The 23,329-nt window shown below is 38.0% G+C and overlaps 1 protein-coding gene across 1 annotated transcript in view; it reads left to right on the top strand.

Annotated features, from left to right (window-relative positions):
• ADGB (androglobin) overlaps positions 1-16,972 on the top strand; it is a 118,226-nt gene extending 101,254 nt beyond the window's left edge. Inside the window, exons 30-35 of the mRNA XM_055810583.1 lie at positions 6,673-6,860; positions 8,496-8,651; positions 11,042-11,150; positions 13,227-13,329; positions 14,712-14,895; positions 16,518-16,972. Coding sequence (XP_055666558.1) covers positions 6,673-6,860; positions 8,496-8,651; positions 11,042-11,150; positions 13,227-13,329; positions 14,712-14,895; positions 16,518-16,709 — 932 coding nt within the window. The 3' untranslated portion in view covers positions 16,710-16,972. The remainder of the gene's footprint in view (positions 1-6,672; positions 6,861-8,495; positions 8,652-11,041; positions 11,151-13,226; positions 13,330-14,711; positions 14,896-16,517) is intronic.
• Positions 16,973-23,329: the final 6,357 nt, after the last annotated feature.

Raw genomic sequence — 23,329 nt, 5'->3', positions numbered from 1 at the left:
TTTTAAAAAAGGGTGACATTGCTACAAGCCAAGACCATATGACATTTTTCTCTTTTATTCATGGCTTGAGTGCAATAATTGAGCAAAAAAGCTCTTTGTTGTGTTGTTCATAGAAATGAGATTTGATTGCATGACTGTATACCTTTAGTTTCTAAATTACAGAGAAGTCAGAGAATACTTTACAAAACTCACCTGAGCTTCATAGGGCTTAGCTTTAGGTAGGGATCTGGAACAGCTGTAGTATAACTGCTTCTACAGTCAGAGACCGATGGAGTATAACATAAAGGCACAGTGCCCAGACAAAGTACATCCAAACACAGAAGTTTCTACTGAAACTAGAGAAACGTGTGCTGGTAATTTAAGAAAATGCACTGACAAGAGGGGGGGAAAGGCCTCTTATTGGATGTGTATTACTTCTGTACTGCTAGGAGAATTTAGGCAGGAGGCCAGACTAGGAAAGGTCCCAAGGATAAGCTGTGTATTCAAGACGGAATGGGGACAGAGAAATTACAGCAGTTTTTCTTTTTTTTCTCCATATTCTCTTAGCATTTCTTGTTAAGGGACAGAAATAAACCCCAACACATATTAAAAGCAGTTAGAATACTAGTCAGTATCCTTAGAAATTAGATAAATGTCTCATCTTGCTTCTCCTTTTGTCCCTGGGGCTGACACAGAACGATTTAGATCTTAATTATGTTAGAGGAAAATTTATCATGCTGGATCCAGCAGCCCAAGAGAGGCAAGGCTGAAGATACAGCCCCAGCAGGAACACGCACACAGAACACACACACACTACGTATATACATACATTCATTGCCAGCTACACAGATCACAGACAAATGCTCAGAGCACTCAGACTGGAAGTCCTTTAGAGAGACTATATATCTAGGGTGGTTCCTTCCAGCAGCTGGAGTTAGACACCTAGTCTACCCAGTTGCTGGCCCCTGGATCCCACATGAGCTCCTGAGGCTGCAGCCTTACTCCAGCTGCTGGTGCAGATCATCACACACACACACATGCGCACACACATTCAACTGACTCCCCTGTGCTCTCACCCCTAGATTTCTACAGAGCCTAAAATATTACTTTCCACCATTCATTCCACCACCACAATTCACATTTCCCATATAATTAATATAAAAGTTCTAGAACTCAATTTTTAAAATACGAGCTAAGGTTAAATCATTTGCATTATCCTTCTTCATATATATATATATATATACACACACTTGCTAATACCCTTACATTTTCTTAGGAAGAGTTGATCTTTATTTATTAGTGGTATTTCTCACTTCTTACTTTGGTTACATATTTCTTTTTAAATGTCTGGTCGTATTTTTTAAAAAAAATTCTAATACCTTAGACTGTATTCAGGTTCAGCAGCAGTAATTGCTGACATATATTTTTTCATTTCTTATTTTTAAGATGAGTGTAACATTTGAGATTTTTGCAGTCGTTTCTCAGCTAGTGTTACACAACTTTTACGAAGACGTATCTTGTTGATTTACTATAGTCCCTATCCAATTTCAGTAATATTTAAAGAGCTATCTCATGTAGCCTTACAGGCCTGTACACAGCTTTTTTAGTCCGGATTTCACCTGCTTTTAGTTTGTTGCATTCTTTACAAAATCATCGTTTCTTCCTAGGTGACTCTGTTTATTCCCCTCCTTTTCCCTTTACTGATAGACTGCTTCTTACAACAGACATCCTGTGACATTGCCTTACCCTCCTGAGTCAGCTGTGTAGTAACAGCTTACACTTAACACACCAGTCGTGCTATACCATAGTCTGTAAAACTGAAGGTCAAAGGGGGTCACTTGATCTCTGAGTTTCTTCACTAGTTCTCAGCTGTTATTACTGAAGCTTGTCAACATCAGCAATATTCTCATGCTTCATTCAAGGTAGCAGTATTCCAGTTCATAGCTCCCCTTCTCCACCCTGACTGATGCTTCAGCTCATTTGCAGTCAACCATATTCAAGCTGCAGTCAAGGATAATGAGGACTTTGCTCTTAGGATTCTTTTTAAATATGGTGTTTTTTGTGTCCTCTCACAATTGCTGACTTTCAAAGTAACCCAAATACATTTCACAGTTCATATTAACTGGGTGTTTCTGTTTATACAAGGATACCAACAGATTGCCCAGTTTAAAAACAAAATATATCATAAAGTTTAAACACCAACACTTATGATATTTACTAATTGGCATTTATTTTATGTATGCCTATTAACAGCAATATTTATCTGGAATTCTTACTATAGTTAAGTATTTTGGGAAAAACATTTAATCTGTGAATCTTTTTTTGATTGTGAACTAGTCTTAAAGCAATTTAAAAGCTGAGCTTTACCATTTAAAGCTGGCAGCAGCAGTTGTCAAACACACAATTCATGTAATAGCAGTGTTGGTATGTAATCAAAAAGGCATCCTCTCACCATGTGATTTTCAAGAAAGCTGCAGCAAGCCAGGTGGAAAATTCCTGCCACAAATTTTCACCGTTTCAGGTATCACTTCTTCATGTAAGACAACAGTGCCATCTGGAGTTAGTTTTGTATTAAAGCTAGTTTATCATGGCAAAAGCATATTTTGGCTTTGGATTAGCATTTACTAAAGTCTTTTAAACTAGTCTGCCTTTAAATGAAAACCCATACTACTATACTCTCCTTATTCACCAATATTATAAGTAATTTTAAGAACATTTTTGCAGAAAAAAAATAATAACAAACAGCAAATACAAAATACAAAATTATCATAGCATCTGTAAACTGGAGAATTTTCTTCCCTAATACTACAGTTTGGCAGTACTTGTAAAAAGGACTGTGCTAGCAAAATTTTTTTTCATTACTAATATTTAATCATATTTATTATATATGAAATCTCAATAAATGTTTTATTAAAGAGCACATTGCACACACAAAACATTAAAATGGCATTAACCAGGAAAACCCAAGTATGCAGAAATTAGAAAGTGCCAGATAGTTCATTATTTATACAGTCTTCATTCTTTTCTCTCTTCTTTTTCCTTTTTCCCCTTCCATTGGGAACTGTTAATGGGGCAAGACTTCAGTGGAAAAATAGTAAAAAAATATAAGGTCTGGATAATAATTCTTGTATAAAAAGGGGGAAAATAGCAGGCAGTCTTGCAACTGCTGATACCATTTTAAGTTGCTTGGCTGTGCATACAAAATTATTTTAAGATTTGTTTTCTACATATGGTTTTCAGCTACTGTCTTTTTGAGTTCTTTGGTTTTACTTTTCCTGTAGTAAGATCAGTTTTGTTGTGCAACTGTCACAACCCAGAGTTGAATCACCAGTGCACTGAATGCTGCCTGCAGCATGTATTTTGTATAGTGCCTTAAGTTGACCAAGAGTGTTAGCTGCTGCTAAGAGAAGGCTGTCTATCCAACTGGGAGAACAGTGGGAGGTAGGGTGCCCAACCCAGGCAGTAGAGGTCGGTTTGAAAAGGCAGGAGAGGCAATGATCCTTTGGATATTCCTATTTTTTTCTCTTCATGCGAAGCACAGCATTTCACAAGGAGTTTAACAGGATGTTCAGTTCCTCCTCTCGTTATATCTTTCCCACCTTGCCTTTCTGTAGTGATTAATCATTTGCCTGGTGTTCAGTGAAAAAATAGGTCACTGAGGATATATGATGGTGCTAGGGTTTAAAGACCTGTAGACCCCTAAGCCATGCTCTACCCCCACCCTACTCCTGCCACCATATTGGTGGTTTGGTTCTATCCTGGTGTCTTTTTACTGCTACTTCAGCGTCTGGATGAGCCCAGCTTCGGAAAGATTTGTCATGTTGCTTTCTGTTGAGAATCTTTCTGAGTGTCCAGTCAGAGACAGCAAAAGGCAACGTCTGAACTTCTTGGTCATTTCCTAACCAAACCTGAAAGCCTGTCATGGGGCAAGTAACAGTCATTTCTGCCAACTACTGAGTAATCCCACTAAATGCTCAGAGCCTGTTTTGGATAGTGGGAGCATAGCAACTTCTCAAAGAAAACTTTAAAGGACTCCTTTGTATTTTACCTATGAATAAGATACATGTTCTGTAATTTTAATTTCATAAATCAGGAGTAGCTGTCTATCTTACCTAAAAAATAGAATTGTATCTCAATCTGGAGTTATGAGTTTCAGATAGGAATCACTTAGGGTAATTATTTAGGGTGTCATAGATAGGACATCTGACTGGATGATCACTATGGTCCCTTCTGGCATTAGACTAAATGAATCTTGGCGGAAATAATTGCAAAGTGGTAGAGAATCTAATTTTAAGAGTTGCTGTCAGCTGTTTGTCATCACTGTCAATTGGTGTGATGCCCAAGCTTTTCTCGGTGCCACACACATACAATAACTGCCACTGAGAGTTTGTGATGATTGATGCATAAGCTGTGAGCTTTCTGTATCATCTCCCTGCCTTTCTTCTTATCATATCCCATACAAAGCATTTGCCTGACTTTGTCCTTGGAAAAGCCCCAAGGAACTGCTCACATCCCCCGTACAGACAGTGGGCTGCATGCTATAGTGCCAAACTGCAGCCATGCTCCCTCCAAGGAATATCTGGAGAATGATCCCAAAACCAGGGAGACTGCCTGCCCTGCTGAGGGAGGGAAGAGGGCTGGGGGAACCCGGGCAGCACTGCCATACCATGAGCTAAGCGAGCTCAACTGAATCCTGCCCTAAGCCTTCTTATCTGGAGTTAAAGCAGAATGCCTCACCTTGTTTCATACACTTGTTTGTTATGTATTAACTTCTCAGTGTATGCAGTAAGTCCAGAGCATCAAAATGTTAAAATTCTGAGCTGTACAATATTTATAGAAGCCAGACAAAGCTGGTGTAATCTCATGACATAGAAGTCTTTGTCTGATATAATTTAGCTAAAGACACTGAGTGTCTCCTGAGTGTTTGTATAAACAATAAATAATTAATATTTAAAAATTAGTAATTCACTGAATAATGCATGTACACCAGCCTGATTCATGGTGCTAATATGTTATGATAATGTGAAATTAAATGGAAAGCCATTTAGGTAATGATATTATAACTTCAAATAATGTCATCACTATTTATTTTATATTTGCATTTCCTCTGGAGCTGTTTTAGTATCTTCAATATTTGTGGAGACCACTTTAATTTTTGCTTTCATTCTTTAATGTATACTTTGGTAGCATTGAATCAATTTAAGCTTAGCACTTTGGTGCTGTTGTCCATTCTTTAAGTAGCATGAGGACATAAGAATAATAAATAGAACTTAATCATAAACACATCTATAATGTATGATGTATTACACATATATATCTTATAATATGTATTTGTATGTGTGGTTAGAATCATAGAATCATTTAGGTTGGAAAAGATCTTTGAGTCCAACCGTTAACCCAGGACTCTCAAGTCCACCACTAAACCATGTCCCTATGCACCACATCTACACGTCTTTCAAATGCCTCCAGGGATAGTGACTCAACCACTTCCCTGGGCAGCCTGTTCCAATGCTTGGCTATAAATATGTTTCTATATATTTAATATTTACAATTTTATATATCCATATATCCTCAACCATGACATTGCAGATCTGATCCAAAGCTCATTAATCATGCAGCACAGTGATTGTCATCAGTGGAAAGAAATTAGAAAAGAATAGCATTGAGTGAAAGGTATCTTATTATTATTGTCACATTATAAAACACTCATTTCCTCTTTTTTCGAAGATAAATCCTCTGTTTTATTGTACTGACTAAATCTAGGTTTTCAATAATTGTTTTTATGTTTTAAGTACAGAGAAACAGAGATTTCAGAGTCACATCTTTAATCTTTCTCATAGTGTTGTGGGTCCTTTCCAAGTTGTTTCAGTTGACATATTCCTTATGCTATTAATGCTATATGCTATTACAGGCTTTATTTATTAATTTATTCTAATGAGAATATGACATGCATGGTCTTCATAACAGCTCCTACCAACTAAGACAGTGCAGAATAAGTGTTGCAAATGTCAATTCTCAGTATCTTTAATTCAGACATATAGCGTATGTATGTACTGATAAAATAACAAATCCAAAATGTTCTTAGGTAGTTCTGAATGATAATTTTTAATGATCTTAAATATGCAGCAAATATCAGATATTTTTATTTGCCTTAACTTCCTTGAATTTTTGATGGGGTGTATCTTCCCTTCTGCACTTTACACTTTCAGGCTTACAAGGATATGAGACACTGAGAACATTGGCTTCACCTGCTTTGAGCTTCTCACCTGCCTGGTGCATAACACTGACAGAGATTGTATGAGCCTATATAAGAGAAGTAAGACTCAGGCAGTGATTCTGTACCTTGCAGTCTTTGGACTGACCCATACACAAGGCAACAGTGCAGTGACTTGATGTGTAGGGACCATGGCAAACTCACAGTTAAGCCCAGGGTAGAGTGCTATTTAGGACAGATAAGCCTGTCCACCTTATAAATCTGTTTTTAAAAGTTGTTTTGTTGCCATATTCTTTCTTGGTCCACCAATAAATATTAGTGTAGTACTTGAAAGTGTCCACTAATTAACTGACTCTTCTTTGTGTCTCTGTATGGCTGTTTTGTGCTGTTATTCCACCTGGCTTTTATATGGGGAAATAAATTAATGGATGACAATGGTATCCTCTAATTCATCACACATCATAACTACATCTGAATAGCATATGGGGAAAAGCATACGGAGCATAGCTTTCCTCTAATGCCCAATTATTTTGAAGGAAAAAAGTCTGCAAGTATTCCTAAACCAACCAGAAAATCAAAAGATAAAGCATCTGAGAAGACAGAAAAAGAGAGGTCCAGTAAAGAAAGAGGATCATTTCTACATCTTGCATCTCCACCTGAATCTCAGGTGAGAACAAAGCCAAAAATTGGGTTTGTTTCAGGTCTGCAGATCAGTATTAATAGCTCTTTTACTGTATCCTTTGCATTTCTCTATGGCCTGCTTTGCCACCTTCTTAGCTTTACACTGAGAGAGACTGAATGACACATGTAAAAGACAGGCATCCTGTATTTAGAGATGCAATGTGCTCCTTTCGTGTTTATCTGTAAAGCAACTACTGTATTAAACCTTCTGTCTCTGCTGAAGGTTTAATAAACTCCATGAATTTGCCATATTCACATCCCATTATTCCCTCATGGTAGTGGTTTTCATGAGTTCCCAGGGACATGCAATAGGTCCTTCTGCAGCAGTCAGTTCCTGTCTCATATGTCACAGTTGTCATTAACTTGCAGACGTACGATGGCAGAAAAACTGGTACCTACTTGCAAATTCTTCTCATCTGTGGTGGGATAATCTGAGTGTTCTGTGGCTGACAGAAAGGCTACTGCCAGCCTGTATGCCTTAAAAGGAATAATTAACTCTATTGATTGTGAACAGATTAATGGAAGGCAAAGAAGAAACTGGCAGCTCCTCATTTAATGGTATTACTTTTGCTGGGAATTTTGCTGCCTCATGGCAGGTAGTTCAAGGGGTGGGCATCTGCATAGAGTTTTTAATAAAGAAATCTCTACTGAATTGTTTTGTTGACTAAACCTGCTGCAGAGCAAACTTCCTTATGATTCGTATCCACACCTAATTATACAGAGTTCTGGAACAGTGCTTTAACCCTTCTTTCAGAGCAGTCTGAGTGGCTGCAGTTGAGATTATTGGCCATAGAAATGCAATGAAGCTTCAGGCTGTGTCAGATTTCTGCCTTGAGCTCCAATGACTGGGTACACTAGGCATGCTGAGGTGATGGTTCTTGGGAGTTCTTTGGTCTGCCACTAAAATAGATGCGAGTTTTGAGGTGGGACTGCTTGCAGATAAGATGCCCACCTTCAGTCTCAAATAAAAGCTGAACTCCTATCTCTACTTCTAAATCTTGTTCTTAAAGATTCTGTAGATAGTATGGTTTTCAGAAGTATATACAGCACAATGTCTCATTCATTGCTCAGACAGCAGAATAGTCTCATACATTTCAGGCACTAGTTGTACCCTACAGTTCTGGATAAGTATGTATAGAGTTTGGGAAGTAACTGGAAAAAACCTGATGCCTCATAAGACAGAGCAAGATGTATTTCTATACAAAAAGCCTAATTGAATACAATAAGACTTCTAGTAGAAAAGCTTGTGGAAGAAAGGAAGGGGAAGGAGGGAAAGAAAAGAAAAAAGCTTGGCAGGGAGGTAAGACAACTGCATGAAAAATCGCTACAAAATACTCCTGTTCAGACAGACTGTTCAGAAGAACTGGGAGTGTGGAGCATGCTGTATGGGAGTTGGCAGAAGCATGTAAAAATAAAAACTCAAAGAGCTTTAGATGTTGCAAAGTAATTTCCTTTCCTTTGGCAGCCACTGTTTGTGTAGTAATGCCATGTCAGTGTGTATGAATGTATAATGTGTATCAGTCGGGAAAATTATCAAGATACAGAAACATAACTTCATCCTAAATAGTGGTAGTAAATGTAGACCAGTGAATACATTGTCTTTATAATACTTCACTTTCAGCAAGCCGCTTCAAACAAACCATACTGGACTTTACGTCTAGTTAGTGAACAGAGGCAGGCAGATGTTCTGGAGGTGAAGAAAGACACCCAGCGAGCAGATGAGATCAAAGCTATGAAACAAGCATGGGAGTCTGCAGAGCCAGGAAGAGCTATCAAGGTAATACCGGAGCGCAATCTTTGCCGTAATGTTTCTTCACAAGTTCCAGGAGCTGCTGTTATGGTAGAGCAGTTGCCACAACAGGGACCTGACTTCACATGGTTGTCCTCCTCACCACAATGTGGAAGACAGGAAATCTTAACACAGCTTCAAGAATCAAAAGTGATTATGCACATGAATTCTGGACAGCATTCCAGATCATCAACTTTAGACTTCTCTAGATCACTGAGATTCTGCTTTACAAAACAAAGTTTCTCCTTAGAAAGCCCACTACCTCCACACAATTGCAGAACTGCTACTTGTGACAAGTTTAATGTTTAGCATGAACAGATTCTAGTGAGAAATAAACTGTTACAAACATGACAAAAAGATTTCTCTTGAAGAACTGGCACCTGGCCATATCATCACTCAAATTGTCCCCTGCAGCCAGGATTCCCTAATTCCTTCTGGGTTGCAGGTTACCCACGAGCCTGTACCTACTGTGCTGTATGAATTCACTGTTCTGGAGAAGCAACTAATTCAGATATCAGCTGCAGCTGGGCTCTTTTGACATGACGTATGCTTAAGATGGAAAAATAATACAGGTTCTTTCTAGCAAAGCAAAAAGTTACACTGCTGATTGAGAATTGGAAGCATCGTTACCAAAAAAAGGAAAATAAAAGAACAAAATGCAGTCTTTAAACTTGCCTGTACAGTCAGTCCCAGTCACCACCACCACTGGCCATTGAGAGAAACCCAAGCTCAGAAGCATTTTGCCTTTTTTGTAGTACCTTTCAGAAATGAACCTCAGACATGGCTCTTCCCAGTTACACTTTCAGATCTTCTCAGTTCTCTTCAGTGTATCCAAACCCCAATTTTTTTCCTGACACTACTTTATTAAATTCTGATTTAAGAAGAGATACATTACTCTGCAGCTTTAATTGGCTGTGCTGAGACTGAAAATGCAAGTACAGCCTCCTAAAGATGAGCTGGAAATGCATCCCCTTTGATGTGTAGAGTCTCTTTAGCATGCTGGTTCTATCACTGTTGCCTTTTTCCATCAGAAAATCAACTAAATTACAACTAAAGGTTTCCATTTTAAAAGCCCTTTAGGTCTGTGACATTTTCCTAAAACAGCTATCGTTAAGCAAATTGCAGCAACTGCATGTGATATGCTAAAAAAAGAAGGTCTAAATTGGGGTTCTGCTATGCAGACTAAGGAATTTTCCTTTCTCCTTTCTTCCTGGTCACCCTGCCCCAACGCCTGCCTGTTCCAGGGGTCACATGCCCTTTGACTCTGGGAATTAGGTGCCTGGCTCCAGCCTGAACTTTGGCTTTGTTCATTCTGGCAATGAGCCCTTAAGAGAAAGCCCAGTGAGCCAAAGTCACCTTCTGAAAGGACAGGCAGAAGTGGTGATGCCAGGTTTTGTCATCAAAGGTAATTGCACTTGAAAGTGTTTGCACCCATAGCTCCCCTTTCTCAGAAGGAAATTTAAATCACCATGCTATAGAAGCTCCTAGGAGGAAGCAGTATTTCCCTAAGGAGGTGCAGTAGCTGTACGTATTCTGACCATACATTCAGCTATGAGGGAACCTTGCTTTTCAGGTTTTCGGTTGTTTGTTTCTATTTTCAAATCCAAAGATAATTTTATACTGCCCAGAGATAAGTGATTTTCCAGCGTTTCATTGCATGATGATCTTTAGTGTGACATCTTGGGACTGATTCAATGGGAAGGAACCCTAGCATCTTTTCTGATTCCAGCCCCAGGCAGAGTTACACACTGCACTCTGGCATTAGGTTTGTTATTGACAGCACTGTTTTCTCATCTGGGATATGTACTAAATATAGCCAGTATGCATCGAGCGGAGTGAAACCATTCAAAGTGTACTGCCTACATTTTATTTTAGTGAACGACCATCTCAAAAAGGTTTACTTAGGGGTTCTTACTCATATACTCAAGACACACTTGATAGAAATTAAAGATTAACTGTAAGTACTGATGCTAATTTAGTTCTCCTCTACACAGCACATTAAAACTAAACAAATAATGGTTCCAAAATATTCCTAGAAAAATTGGATGTTTAACGTTGATATTATTTCAGAAAAAAAATATCTGTTGGAGAGCTGGCTTGAATATGACTCTGACATGAAATGTGGTCCTTTTGTGTTTATCTTTTTTTCTCCCCAATGTCTCACTAATGGTATTCCTTTTGTTAGAGGTGCAGTTTCATAGATCAAACCAGGGAAATACACTCACCAGTAATATAAAATAACATCGTCTCTCACATGCACTGGATTTGAAGATTTACTGTCTTATTGACTACTTATAGATTCCTACTTTTAAAAATTCTTTGGCATTTAAAGTATACAGTAGAAGTTTTCTTACCTGGATTAAAACTTTGATCTCTAGGCTTTTCAGGAACGCATGCGGTTTATTAATAAGTATGCTGACAGATACTCAGAGGAGCCCGTAGCTGGGACTGAGACTGCCACTTTAACACCTACTTCAGGAGAAAGAGGTAAGGGCGTAACTTTGTCAAGCGTGTCTTTGGTTCATCATCAGCATCTTAGAAAAGACTTCTGCATTAAATACTAGTAGTAAATGGATAGAGCAGCCCTGATAAAGGTGCCCAAATGCACCAAAAGGTGTCGTGCTTGGTCTCTATCTGCTCTAGTTTTAGTTGTTGCATTGCTCTGTTTTCAGACACAGATACAGCCTCATGGCTCTTGGAGGCTGCCAAGTTACCCTTAAGCAAACTGCAGGCAGTCCTTCTGTAGTAGAATTCTAACCCTGAATTAACCTGAATTTTTTGGAAGTTCAGTGGAAAATAGTCCCTCTACTCCAAGTTAGTTACCAGAGGTCATTAGTGTTGAAATTTTTAAAAATTGTTTAGCAGCTGAAATAACATGTAAGACAGACAGTAATACTTCTAATACACATTTTCTTTATGTTAATGTTCATGGAAACTGTTCGTGGACAGTGCTCTGGAAGTAAGCTGTCAAAAACTGCATACTGAGTAGCATCAGCTTCCTGGCAGCTTCCATAAGTATTGTCTAATTTTATTTAGGGTTACAACTTCTATGTATTCTTCATTTGTATTCCCTGGCAATTACTGGACTCCTGAAAATTTGAACTGAGTGCAAGGATGTAAGGCTGTTTGTTGGGTTTTTTCTTCTGCAAATACTGCTGAGACCAGGCCATCACAGAAAGGGAAGTAAAATACCCATCTGATTGTGACAACATCTGGTCATGGCTCATCTGCATGGAAGTAGAATCTGTGATCAGTACATAACTTGTTAAGATTAGTATTTTTCCAGTCAGGTGAGTAATCCTCCCAGGAATGTTTCAGAACTTAAAGCAGAAGTAGTCCTCACCTTATGCTTTAGACAAAGACGTCATTAGTTATTTCTTGCATTCCAAAGGAACTTGAAAAAATATTATTTTCTCTAAGTTACTGGCTTGGGATTTCAAAAGTAATGGTTGTCTGCCAAGAGCTTTGTTCTAAACTAAGCATTTGGAGTCTAATACAAAGTCTCATGAAGTACAGAGGTGACACCCCAATGACTTTAAGTTGTTATGGTTCAGTTCCATAGACTGCAGCAATAGGCAATAATGTGCTTGACCATTTCTGTAACGTTCAGTATCTTAATGAGAATTTTTATGTTCTGGAGAAAACTTTCCTGATGGGCAGTGTCTAAGGCACTTCCAAAATCCATGACACCCTTCTAGACCAACAGAGAAGGCTGGTATATTTGTCTATGTATAGACAGAAAATATAGAGACAGTACATTTTTTTAATGCTCAGAAAACTCCTATTTCCAGTGAGAAAATTCAAGTAACATTTTTTAAATGTTTTAATTGATTGGTACTATAAGTAGAGTAATAAGAGAGGATTTATGGAAACAAACTACCCCAGTCAATGTTAAATCTCATAAAATTTTACAGGGATTTTTAGCCCATCCAGGTGAACCAAAAGAAGGAAGCATTGGAATAATCACAAGGCAGCTCAGCATAGTGGCGTGCTTAATATCAGATACATCATTATATTGAATGGTACATTAAAGCATAATATGGTTACTATACATGTGATTAAAAAAATTCAAGACTTCTGAATGAGAATTTTAAGTTGTCATGGGACCTTTCTTCTACAGACCAGTACTTCCCAAAGTAAATCTTTGCCCAAAAGTGCACATCATTAATTTTTTTTTTAACTACAGCCAGGACTGAACAATCATATTTTGGTAGATTTATTTTTAATAAAAGAATGTGATTCCTTGCTGCTTAGAGGTTGTTCTTATATTCTTTAGGCAATTTAAATTGAACATTCTTGCTTAGATTTACAAACCTTCTTGAGTATTGTGGATTTAGCTAAAATACATATATTAATTTCAGTCTAGCATGCGTGGGTTTTTGCAGCATTTTTGATTCTATCATGAGTGTTGGAAATAAAAAGGCAGAAATATTATATCCTTTCCAACCCATACTCTCACTTAATAATGTACTCTGCTAAGCCAAAAGAAGAAAAAACTATGCAAGAATTTAGATGGAACCTCCTAGCAAAACTGCATAACTGGTTTAATTTGTTCTGTTGTAGATTCTTTTACCGCAGGAAAGAAAGCATCACAAGAAGCTACTGACTCAAGCTTACAAAAGCAGCAAAAAAAATGGGAGCCTATAGACCTTAGTCCTTATATGAGGTAAACAGCAGGAAAACTTAAGTCCCAGTGAAACACCAAAATGAACAACTAGCTAAGGATTTTCATATACAGAAATCAGTAAATGCAATATAATTTTTATGCATTTGTATCCTATCTGTAATTGGATGCAGTATAGTAGGTGTGAATTTAGGGTTTATCCTTCACATGCCACTGAAGTAAGCTACTATTCTGTCACATGCTTGTTAGAAGTTGCCGTGAAAATCCTCAGCCATGTTTTACCTGTCCTTTATGTTGTGTACACAAAATCACTGAGTAGTGAACGCAAAAGTGTAGAGGTAGATCAAGATACAGTTTTCAGCTTTGATTTTCCTGGTATGGATGTTTTTTAAAATCTGTGTTTTCCTACATTCAGTTATAATTTACGTCCTTTCCTAATCATAACACATCAAAGATGCCGAGTCACTGCACTGCAAGTAATGAGTATGTGATGTAAAAACTTGAAGAAAATGCATGTGCAGGCAAAGATGACCATTTCAGTGGTCATCTTGAAAGAAGCACATATCAAGTTTGTCAGGATGTGATGCTAGATTCAAATAATATATTTTAAAAATGCAGTTCAGTTCATAATAATAGTTATTAGCTGAAATAATTATATTATTTCTTTATTCAAAAGAACTATATTCTTTATTACATGTGCTAATATGAACTTACCTAGCTAATATACATGCATCTGCACGTTTGCTGTGCTGCAGCTAGAACCCAGTTCGTGCTTAAATCCATTTGTATTCAATGTGGCATTTATACAGCAAATTGATTTTCAGTAAGACCTTAGAACATGCTGAAAAAAAATCCTCAAATTTAATTTTAAATTGAAAAGGAAACTGGTGTTATATTGAAGTGAATAACATTAAAACAATAGAAAATATGGAAAAATATCTTCCACAGGCATTTCATTTGCCTCCAACTCATTGACTTATACACTAGTCATTTAAGTCAAATTATAAAAATATATTATACACTTAGTTTCCATTATGCCAACAGGAAAAAAAAAAACCCAACAAACCAAAAAACCCAACATTTGCCCCAATGCTGAATTAAAATACCAAAAACTTCTGGAAATACTTCTTGCAAATTAAAAATAAGTGTCACATCTATGAGTTTTTCATATGTTCAAAGATAGGCATGATTTTACAAATATTTTTTTAAATAGACATTCAAGTATGAGAAGACCTGGCCTTAGGAATGTACTTACTTATTGGTGATATATATAAGCAGAGGAAAAGTGACTCCTTAACCTTATCTAAACATACAATGGTGACATTGAAGTATATATGCCAAATGTATGACTATAAGTGTAACGTAAAATATACATCCCCAAAATTATATTTGAAATGAGAAAAATATCTTTGTATTTCCTTCAGAAAAACCATGCCTGAGTCTGTGCTAAGAAATGAGTCTATCATTCAACAGCAAGAGATACGTAAAGCAGAAAAAATCAATCATTTTAGGGAACTTCGAGAGTTGGCTTTCAAACAAAGAGAAAAAGAACAAAATGCCAGAGCTTTATTGAAGCAAAATATACTTGAAATGTATGAGAATCTGCAGGTAAGTTTTCAAGATTACTTTCTGGTAACTATTACTGTGATATGCGCTACTAATATGAATATCTTGATCAACCATTCTCAAGACTTTTGTATTCACTATCAATAATTAGAAACAGTGAAAAAGCTTGAAATTTCTTTTGGGCAAAGGTTAAAACTAAAGGTTCTAGGAAAAGAAAATAGTACTGTAGAACATCCTTAATATGATGGTCTTAGTCTTTTCTTGACCTAGCTCTTTGCAAAAAACTTTTAAGAATATTACCATAAAGGATAGTTATAAGTGAGAATAAATTAAGCATTTGACATATATGACCAGATGCATATTAGATAAAGCATCTCTGGTTTGGATTTTTTTTTGGTTATAAATTGTACAGGTACATGGCTTTTTGGAAAGTAATAAAGAACAAGATAATTTACATAGGAGGGCAAGTTGCTCCTAATGTGCCTTACTGCAAAGGTAGAGAAGGTTTTCCTGGAATATACATGACACCAGCAAACAAAAAATTGGTATTATTAATCCATTAAAAAATCATGTCTATAAATCATAGATTTGGTAGCATTAGTGTAGGATCCATTGTTAGGATTAACTCAGCATTGCACATAAAATTGGTATAAATATCTTCACAAAATTGGCTTAACCCTTGAGTGTCAACAGGAACAACAAAATGCTTTGTTACACAGCAGTGATAAAATAGCCCCAAGCAATCAGCTGGCGACTATTCAGAGCTCTTAAAACTGGTTAAGAGACAGTATACATAATTTTACATCAAACCAACCTATTTACAGAAATCACTTGAAAACATCTTCTTAACTTTCCAGACAGCCAATTTATATTACTTAACTACAAGTCTACAGGGTGCTATAGCTCTCTACCAGTGACTGATTGATCCTAACAAGAATGCATGTCCAGGTGTCCAACCAGATGTTGCTAGGATTTTGGATGCCTAACATACCATACATTAGAAGGGCAAATTTTTATTAAGATCCTCAGGTCTTTCTAGAAAGAATGTCCATTAAAGTGTTTCACAGTGTGAATATAAAATGAGAGTTACTTGTGAACATGCATACTGTGCTGGTTAGCACTTTTACAGTTTTTTCATCTGCTGACCACAGAGGACTGTGTAAAGGTATCCCCATTTTCCAGGATGGAAATGTAAAAGAAAAAGTTTTCAGAAGTGTCCAAGTCCAGTTTGCCCTAAGTCTTGTTGAAGGTCTTGTGTGATTTAGGCTCCTTTAGTCTCTTAAAAGATTAAAGCTCCTAAGCCATTTTGAATTTCTGAAAACTAGATTTCAAGAGACCTGTTTAAGACAAAAAAGCAAGCCAGGAACTGAAGAGGGACTAGACCCAGATGGGTAACTAGCCTGTTGCCTATCCTCCTTTCACTCAATTAGCTTATTATGCCAGCAATTTAAAAAGGACTTTCGTTAACCTTCTCTCCTTCTTTATGGTGAAGAGACTGACATATAGCTGTGTCACTGTGACAAATAAATAAAAATACCTGTAAAAAGAAAAGGAGAGATGTCCTCCCTGTACTTACAGAGTGACAAAGTAAAACATAACAGGAAGGGTGCAGTTGCTTGTGATGAAATCAAGGTTCATGTGTTGGGGGGTTTGGTTTTGGCTAGGCGTCCTTAGATGAAACACGAGGCAGAATTCACAGCATTCGGGAAGCATACAGAAGGAAGCTGCTAGAGGCTGAGCGCAGAAAACAAGAAGAGTCGGAAGCTCATGAACCAGTGCTGCAAGCAAAGCAAGAGAAGAAAAGCCTAGATGCACACGAAAAAAGACCCAGAAAAGGTTTAGGGAAAAAAAAGTAATTGCTAGCACTTACTGAGTTGTACTTAACAGTTTGGGAAAGAAAGTTTATATGCAAAGATGGCAAAGAACGTTTGTTATTTTCCAGTATTTTGTGTCAGCTCTCTCACATTTTATCTCTTTGCCTGATGCTAGTGAAAAAACTGATCTAGTATTCTTCTTTATTTAAAAAGTATTTGGTATTTTGATTCTCACTCTATAAAGGTACTCACTACTATTAAAGCTTGTATGTTTTACTGGAATAAAATTTTGCAATAAAAATCCATATTCCGTTCAGATTCTTCTCCCAAACTGACAGTGTCTTTTGCCCTTTTTTTCGAATCAAAACAGATCTAGTCAAGAGTGAATCGGAGTTGAAACAGTGAATGTTATCTACCAGTTCTGAAGTAATTTAACTTGGCAGAAACATGAGCTCCTTAAGTGGATGATGATTTATGGAGCTTATAATAATTAGATAGTGGTATACAACACTTTTCATATGCAGGCATTGGAAGGCTTCCCAAAGACTGGTTCAGCAGGCACTCACAAGCTTTCTGTGTACTGTAATATTTTTCCCTTTCATCATTCTCTTGCTTTTGAAACTTAAAGTAACTCTCTGTAGTGGCGAACTCATGGTCTACCCTTCCAAGGCTTGTTGACTACTCCTTAAAACCCAATTATTGTTATTTTTCCTTAAGCTATGTTTTGCCCATGGTGGCTCTGCTCAAAGTGATTACAATAGATCCTTGGTTCCTAGACCTTCAGCTGGAATTTAAAAATGTTTCTTAAAGGCAGAACCAGTGTGGGAATGAAGTGACAATCACAGGCTTTCTAGATAAAGGGTGAAACATTTCCTCTAAGCTCTTGCTTCCATTAGCATAGAATTCCTATATTTTTTTTGTATTGTCATCAAACACAAAAAACTATGTGCATTCATACTCATTAGCTAGCACTCTGTACTTGGAGACAATGGTCAAAGTGTTTACAATGGTGAAAAACTCTCTCTAGACCAGACAGAGCTGTTTTAAATGGCTTAGAAGAGTTTTCTGTGTATCTAGTCACAAGCAGAACCTTGGGAAGTTTGACTTTGTATATATTGTATACATACAACATGTCCAGGGTGTCCAAAAGCATTTCATCTTCTAGGCAACATAAGAAACTATGAGACTTACCTATTTAATGCAAATCACAAGAAATTTTATCCTTTGCATTCTGGCTGCTGGTACCGGCTAGCCTTTGCATTTGAAACTAGCCTTTCCTCTGCATCTCCATGATGTATCAGATGTTCAGCTTCTGCTGGTTTTGCTCACTTCTGTTTTATCAGTACCTCTCTGCCTGGCGTGAACTTGACTCACTCCTCTATCCATTCTGTGATGTCTGTTCTTTGTAAATCGTCACACCTACACACCTGCTGTGATGTCTCTGCCTCCATTCAGCCTCCTTGCTCCCATACAATGAAACCGAAAATAACTGGCTTGAGTTGTCACACTTGAAAAGGAGGAATTGAAACCAGAGTCCTAAAACTGCACTGGTGTTTTTTATTTTGAGGACCAGGAGCTAAGTTCTGCTTTGACCCATACAGGTTGCAAATAAAGAGTCTGTCAGTCTTGTGCTAAAATTGCTCTGACATTGTCCTCTCTATTTTGGAATATGGGCTATACTGCTTCATAATATTCCATCTTGTTTCCATGGCAATAGCACGTGTTGGTTGTCTTCTTATGTGAATCTCTAATGAGCTTCTGTAGAGGAAGATCAAGCTGAAGTTCTGTTCTTGATGTCACTGTAAGCGCTATAATGACATTCTGTTGTAAAAATCAATCCAGTTCCATAAGCCAGCATAATCGAAATCTAAATGTCAAAAATTCAGCTAATAACCTGCATAATCATAACCCATCCCCACCTGGAATCAGTATAAACTGACTTAAACTCGAACACAGTGTACTCAGATCTACATTATCAAACCTAGTTCTGATGTTATACACAATTCTAAGCTTCATAATTTCCTCATTTTAAAGAGTAATGTGGCTTTGTCAAAATCTGCTGTGTGGTTTGTGAATGCCTCTGTTGGCTCATTTAGCATTTCAACAATGCAGATATGATGAGGGAGTGTATTACTGTCACACTGTTTAATTGCATGTACTTTGGAGTATGTAATATTTTAAGAAAAGCCAGTAGCAGTTTTATTAAAATCCTGTGCATATTCCAGAAGAACAAAATATCCACTTACCTCGCAATGGAGCCTGGGGGAGAAAGGGCCTTGTCTGGATTGTGCCAAAGAATTCACGTACATTGGACCCAGAAACAAGATGACCGATGAAATTTTATATGCATCAGTTCTACATCAACACAACGGCTTTTTACATGGCACACTATATTACAGGCTAAGTTAGTGGGGAAAGATGTACAAAACTGAAACAAAATTAAAAAATATTAAACAAACTAACCCCCCCCCCCGCCCCCGTATTTCAAAACTGCCATTTGCAGTAATTTAAGGAGCCAACATGTTTAACACTTTACTGTAAAAAACAAACAAACAAACAAACTATATGTTGTGTTTTAATTGATAGGAGTGTTGCTTCCAGTTTGTAGACCACGTTGCCCAGAGTCTTAAGTGTGTGTTCACATGGATAAAGCACTTTTATTCTTTTGCTCTTTAGAAGTAAGACAGCTTTTAAGCACCACAATTTTATTACATTTAACCAGACTTTATATCAAAGGAATTTACTGCCTGTATTCAGTGCAACAAGTCCCTCAAATTCTGTTTTTACAGATCGTACATTTCAGGAATATGTCACGCTGCATCAAGCACTCCAATTTTCTTAAGATTTTCCATAATAAAACTCTGGAATTTGCATAGTCATTGTTCCTGCTCATACTCAGCTTGGCCATTCAGGGCAAATTCAGCAGGAGTGTAAGGACAAGTTTTAAATTATGTGCTTTCTTATTCAGTAAAGGACTGAAGCATGGGTTTCAGAACAGAACAGATAGGGAAAGCTTATCTGAATCAAGATGTGATTGCTCAGTCTTTGAAGGTTGTTTTGGAGGCACAACAGAGGACTGGCTGCATCAAAACCTACTTTACCAGGTATCTGGTGGCTTCAAGTCACAGAAGAGAGGATTTGGAGTTGGGGGAGTGGGAGCAGGGCTTGAACAGTTGCCTTGTAACATTTCTTACAGAAAATCATCCCTAAGAAAGTTTGCACAGTTTGTTACTTACACAGCCTCTAATTTTTGTTCATGGAAGGACTCCGTGTAAGAAGAACAGCACAGATAACTATGTTGATCTCTAAATGTTGCAGTTTAGTGGTCTTGTGACTTGGAGAGGTGCGTACTTCTCCCCTGAAATTCCAGGTCTTACTCCTAAAGAACAGCATGGCAATAGCCATTTCTGTACATATATGAAAAGGATGGGGTACTCCAACAGTGCAGAAGTCCTGATCTGTCTCTGGCAGAAGACTGTGCACTTCTTACAGAGCTGGTCTCCCAATATTCTGGTAAGATTTTCTTTTCGTGTTCCTGTGATTCCCCCACACCTTAAGTGTCTCCAACTCATGAAAAATACAAAGCCAATTCCAATCTCTGCATTTAAAATTCTGTTAAACAGTCTCTTAGTATCCAGTCATCGCTGAGAACATGCACAAGGAGAAGCGGTTTCAGGAGCCAGCACAGTGGCATGTGAGAAACAAGCCTGGCTCTCCTCCTGTGGACCCGCTCTGCAGTGTTAGAGACCTGGTGAGCTCAGAGTTTAGGGCAACGCTGGAAATATTTAACAAGTATACTTTATGATTGTCTGGAATTTTGTAACGATTTAGAGCAGGGGGGCGTCTTTCAGAGTATCTTGAAGGTTGAGCTGCATTTTTGTAGTGGTAAAACAGAAAGAATTTGTTTACTGATTCCTGATACTTCTCGTTTGTATGAAGTATAGCCAGTTATACAAAGGAAAATGTCACTGTTCAACAGTTTTGAAAAGTTTTGATGGAAACTGCAAGTGTCACAGGAGAATGAAAACTTCTCAACATGTTAAGACTGCATTGTGAATAATCCCTAAAGAATTTCTGAGTTTACTTGCTTTACTTTAACATTTTAGGGAAAATGGTAGCATTCACAAAGTGATGCAGGTACCTGAGAAAGAAATTAAGTCTTTAACTTGATAGCCCAGTCTAATGGGGATTAACTCTGTAAAGACTTAATCACTTCTAATAATTCTTTGTACATGTGTTCTGCTAAGCTTTAGTGGTTGATCCTTTCCTTTTGACCAGCTATTATGAACTAGAAAGGATCTTTTTCATTAAAATGTGTATCTAAAGTTACTTTTTAACGCAAGTAGCTTCATTAATCTTCAAATTACTTGTCCCATCTGCTTTGCTTTAATTTGGCTGGCATTTACACAATGAATTACAGACCAAAAACCAGACCAAGCCCGCTCCAGGATGCCTTGCTGCTGAGACAAGCAATGTGCTGTGAAATCAGGCTCAGTTCTGAGCTGCCAGTCTGCTCAACCCGGCAATGTGCAATTTACGAGCTATGTAAGGTCTCATTTTAATTCAAAGAAGAGACACAGCGTTTATGCACATGCACAGCATTTCCCCTCCAAAAGGCAAGAAAAGTGTCTACATATTTTGTCTGGCAGAAAACATAAGAGAACAGCTTTGCATAATCACACAGCAGTTTGCAGAATGAAAGAAATCTCACTTTCAGAGTACTTTCTTCCTTTCATTCATTTCTTGAATCAGCCCTAATAGATTCACAGTCCAGGTAGTGTTTCAGTGATTTAAATATTCTTGTTATTTACAGAAAAGCAAGATGTTGTTGTCCTCCATCTCAAAGGAGGACAAAGACAAGAAAAAATTAGAAAGGCAGGGAAGGAGAGGAAACAGTCTGCATCACATGAAGTGAGACAATAGTACAAAAGAAATTTGCATTGAAGATGTTCTAGCCAAAATAAGAGAAAAGAGATGGAGGTGGGGGCTGGTCAGGTAGGATGCAGAACCTTTGATTTCTGTGCCAATAAGAATGTGGTTAGGGACAGTGGTTCAGGGACTGGCAGGCTAATCTGAGTGAGATAATGTACAGACCCAAGTGTAGCCAGGACATGTCACTTCAGGTCAGGTCTGGATGCACACTCCTCTCTGAAATCTGGGCTCCTCTGCCCCACACCTGAACTTCTCCCTAAGAGCAAGCATCAAAATGTTCAGTCTTTCAGGGACATGAGAGGTGTTTCCCTTGCACATGGTAGCCCAGTGGGTGCAGCACAGCCCATGGAAAGCAACAGCCAGGCTTCTGTACCCTCAGCCTGAGAAGTCAGAAGTGGACTCCATGGGTGTGCACCCCACTCAGCAGGCCATCACAGACATCTTTTCCAGCTACCCTTGAGCTGGGACCACTGTGCAATGCTCACAAGACCAGGTATGGAACACAGCAAGAAAGAGCCTGACTGTGTATGAGGCAACTCATTGCAAAGTTGGAACATATGAGGAGGGCTACAGCAGCTGCATGTTCAGGGACGTTGGTAGGGTTGAACTTGCTAATAAGTCACCTAAATGTAGTGTTTTGCTAAAAAGAGACCACTGTTTTGTGGCCTGGAGTGTCCTAGATTTAATTTTCATCCTATGCTTGAAAATTCTACAGGTGGGAAAAAATAGAAGGCATCAGCTACAGACAGGTTACATAGGCAATTCAAAGCACTCAGCATGGCTAGGAGTAACCTGAACAACTTCAGATATACAGAAAGCAGAAAGTACCTAAAAGGACACAAAGGGACAGTGAAAAATCCAGCCTTCACCTCCTCTATTCTGCCCATGCCAGAGACCACAATGCAACGCCACCCCTTCAGCTTTAAGGCCACAATTTTTCACTTTTTATCTCCCCCCCACCCCCCAGCTACAGAGAAACCTTAAGTTGCCTCTGGAAACAATTGTTGGCAGAGGCTAGAATCCTAGATCTAGAAATGCAGGAAAGATTAAAGCTGCTCCACTCCCAGTCATCTCCATAGACAAGAGGGTGAAAGCTTGTATGTCACAGGGTTTTACATATCCCATAAAAATATGACTCTTTGGAACTGGAGAAAGATAAGAGACCAGAAATCAGTCACAAGTGCCTAAAGCAAGGTTTGTACTCTTCTTTCGTATACCACCGAATGTCTTAAGAGGGGATACGAGGTTCAGCTAATGAAGGAAAGAGAAGCTGCTTCCTCTGACCCTGTCCTTACTCCTGGTAGAGTAAGTTTCACAGCATTTCCCTGTCAGTATCAAAAGCATTAGGAAAAGCAAGGAAATGCTTTTCTGTTGTTCCAGTGCAAAAGGTGGGTTACCCAAAAGCACATTCTTCAGACTTGCTTAAGTGGCTTTCACCTACACTATTCCATGTTAACAGTTCCACAGATTTCAGTGGCATCTTAGCTTTGTTGAGTGTTTTCTTTTTTCCCCCCATATATATTACTGGCTTCACTGGCAGCTGTGATGTTGCAGATGGAAACTGTTTTGATAATTGATGTTCTGAAATACCATTTATGCATAGCCTGAGATATTCCAGTGCTGTTTAGGGTGTTTGTTTGTCTATATCCATTTCTGCTTTCTCTTAAAGACTCTGATTTATTCACTGCAAAACAAAACACACAAAAAACCAACCCCCACCCCCCCAAAAC

The sequence above is a fragment of the Falco peregrinus genome, chromosome 7 (assembly GCF_023634155.1).
Source record: "Falco peregrinus isolate bFalPer1 chromosome 7, bFalPer1.pri, whole genome shotgun sequence".
NCBI lineage: Eukaryota > Metazoa > Chordata > Aves > Falconiformes > Falconidae > Falco > Falco peregrinus.
This window is presented reverse-complemented; position numbering and strand designations above follow the sequence as displayed.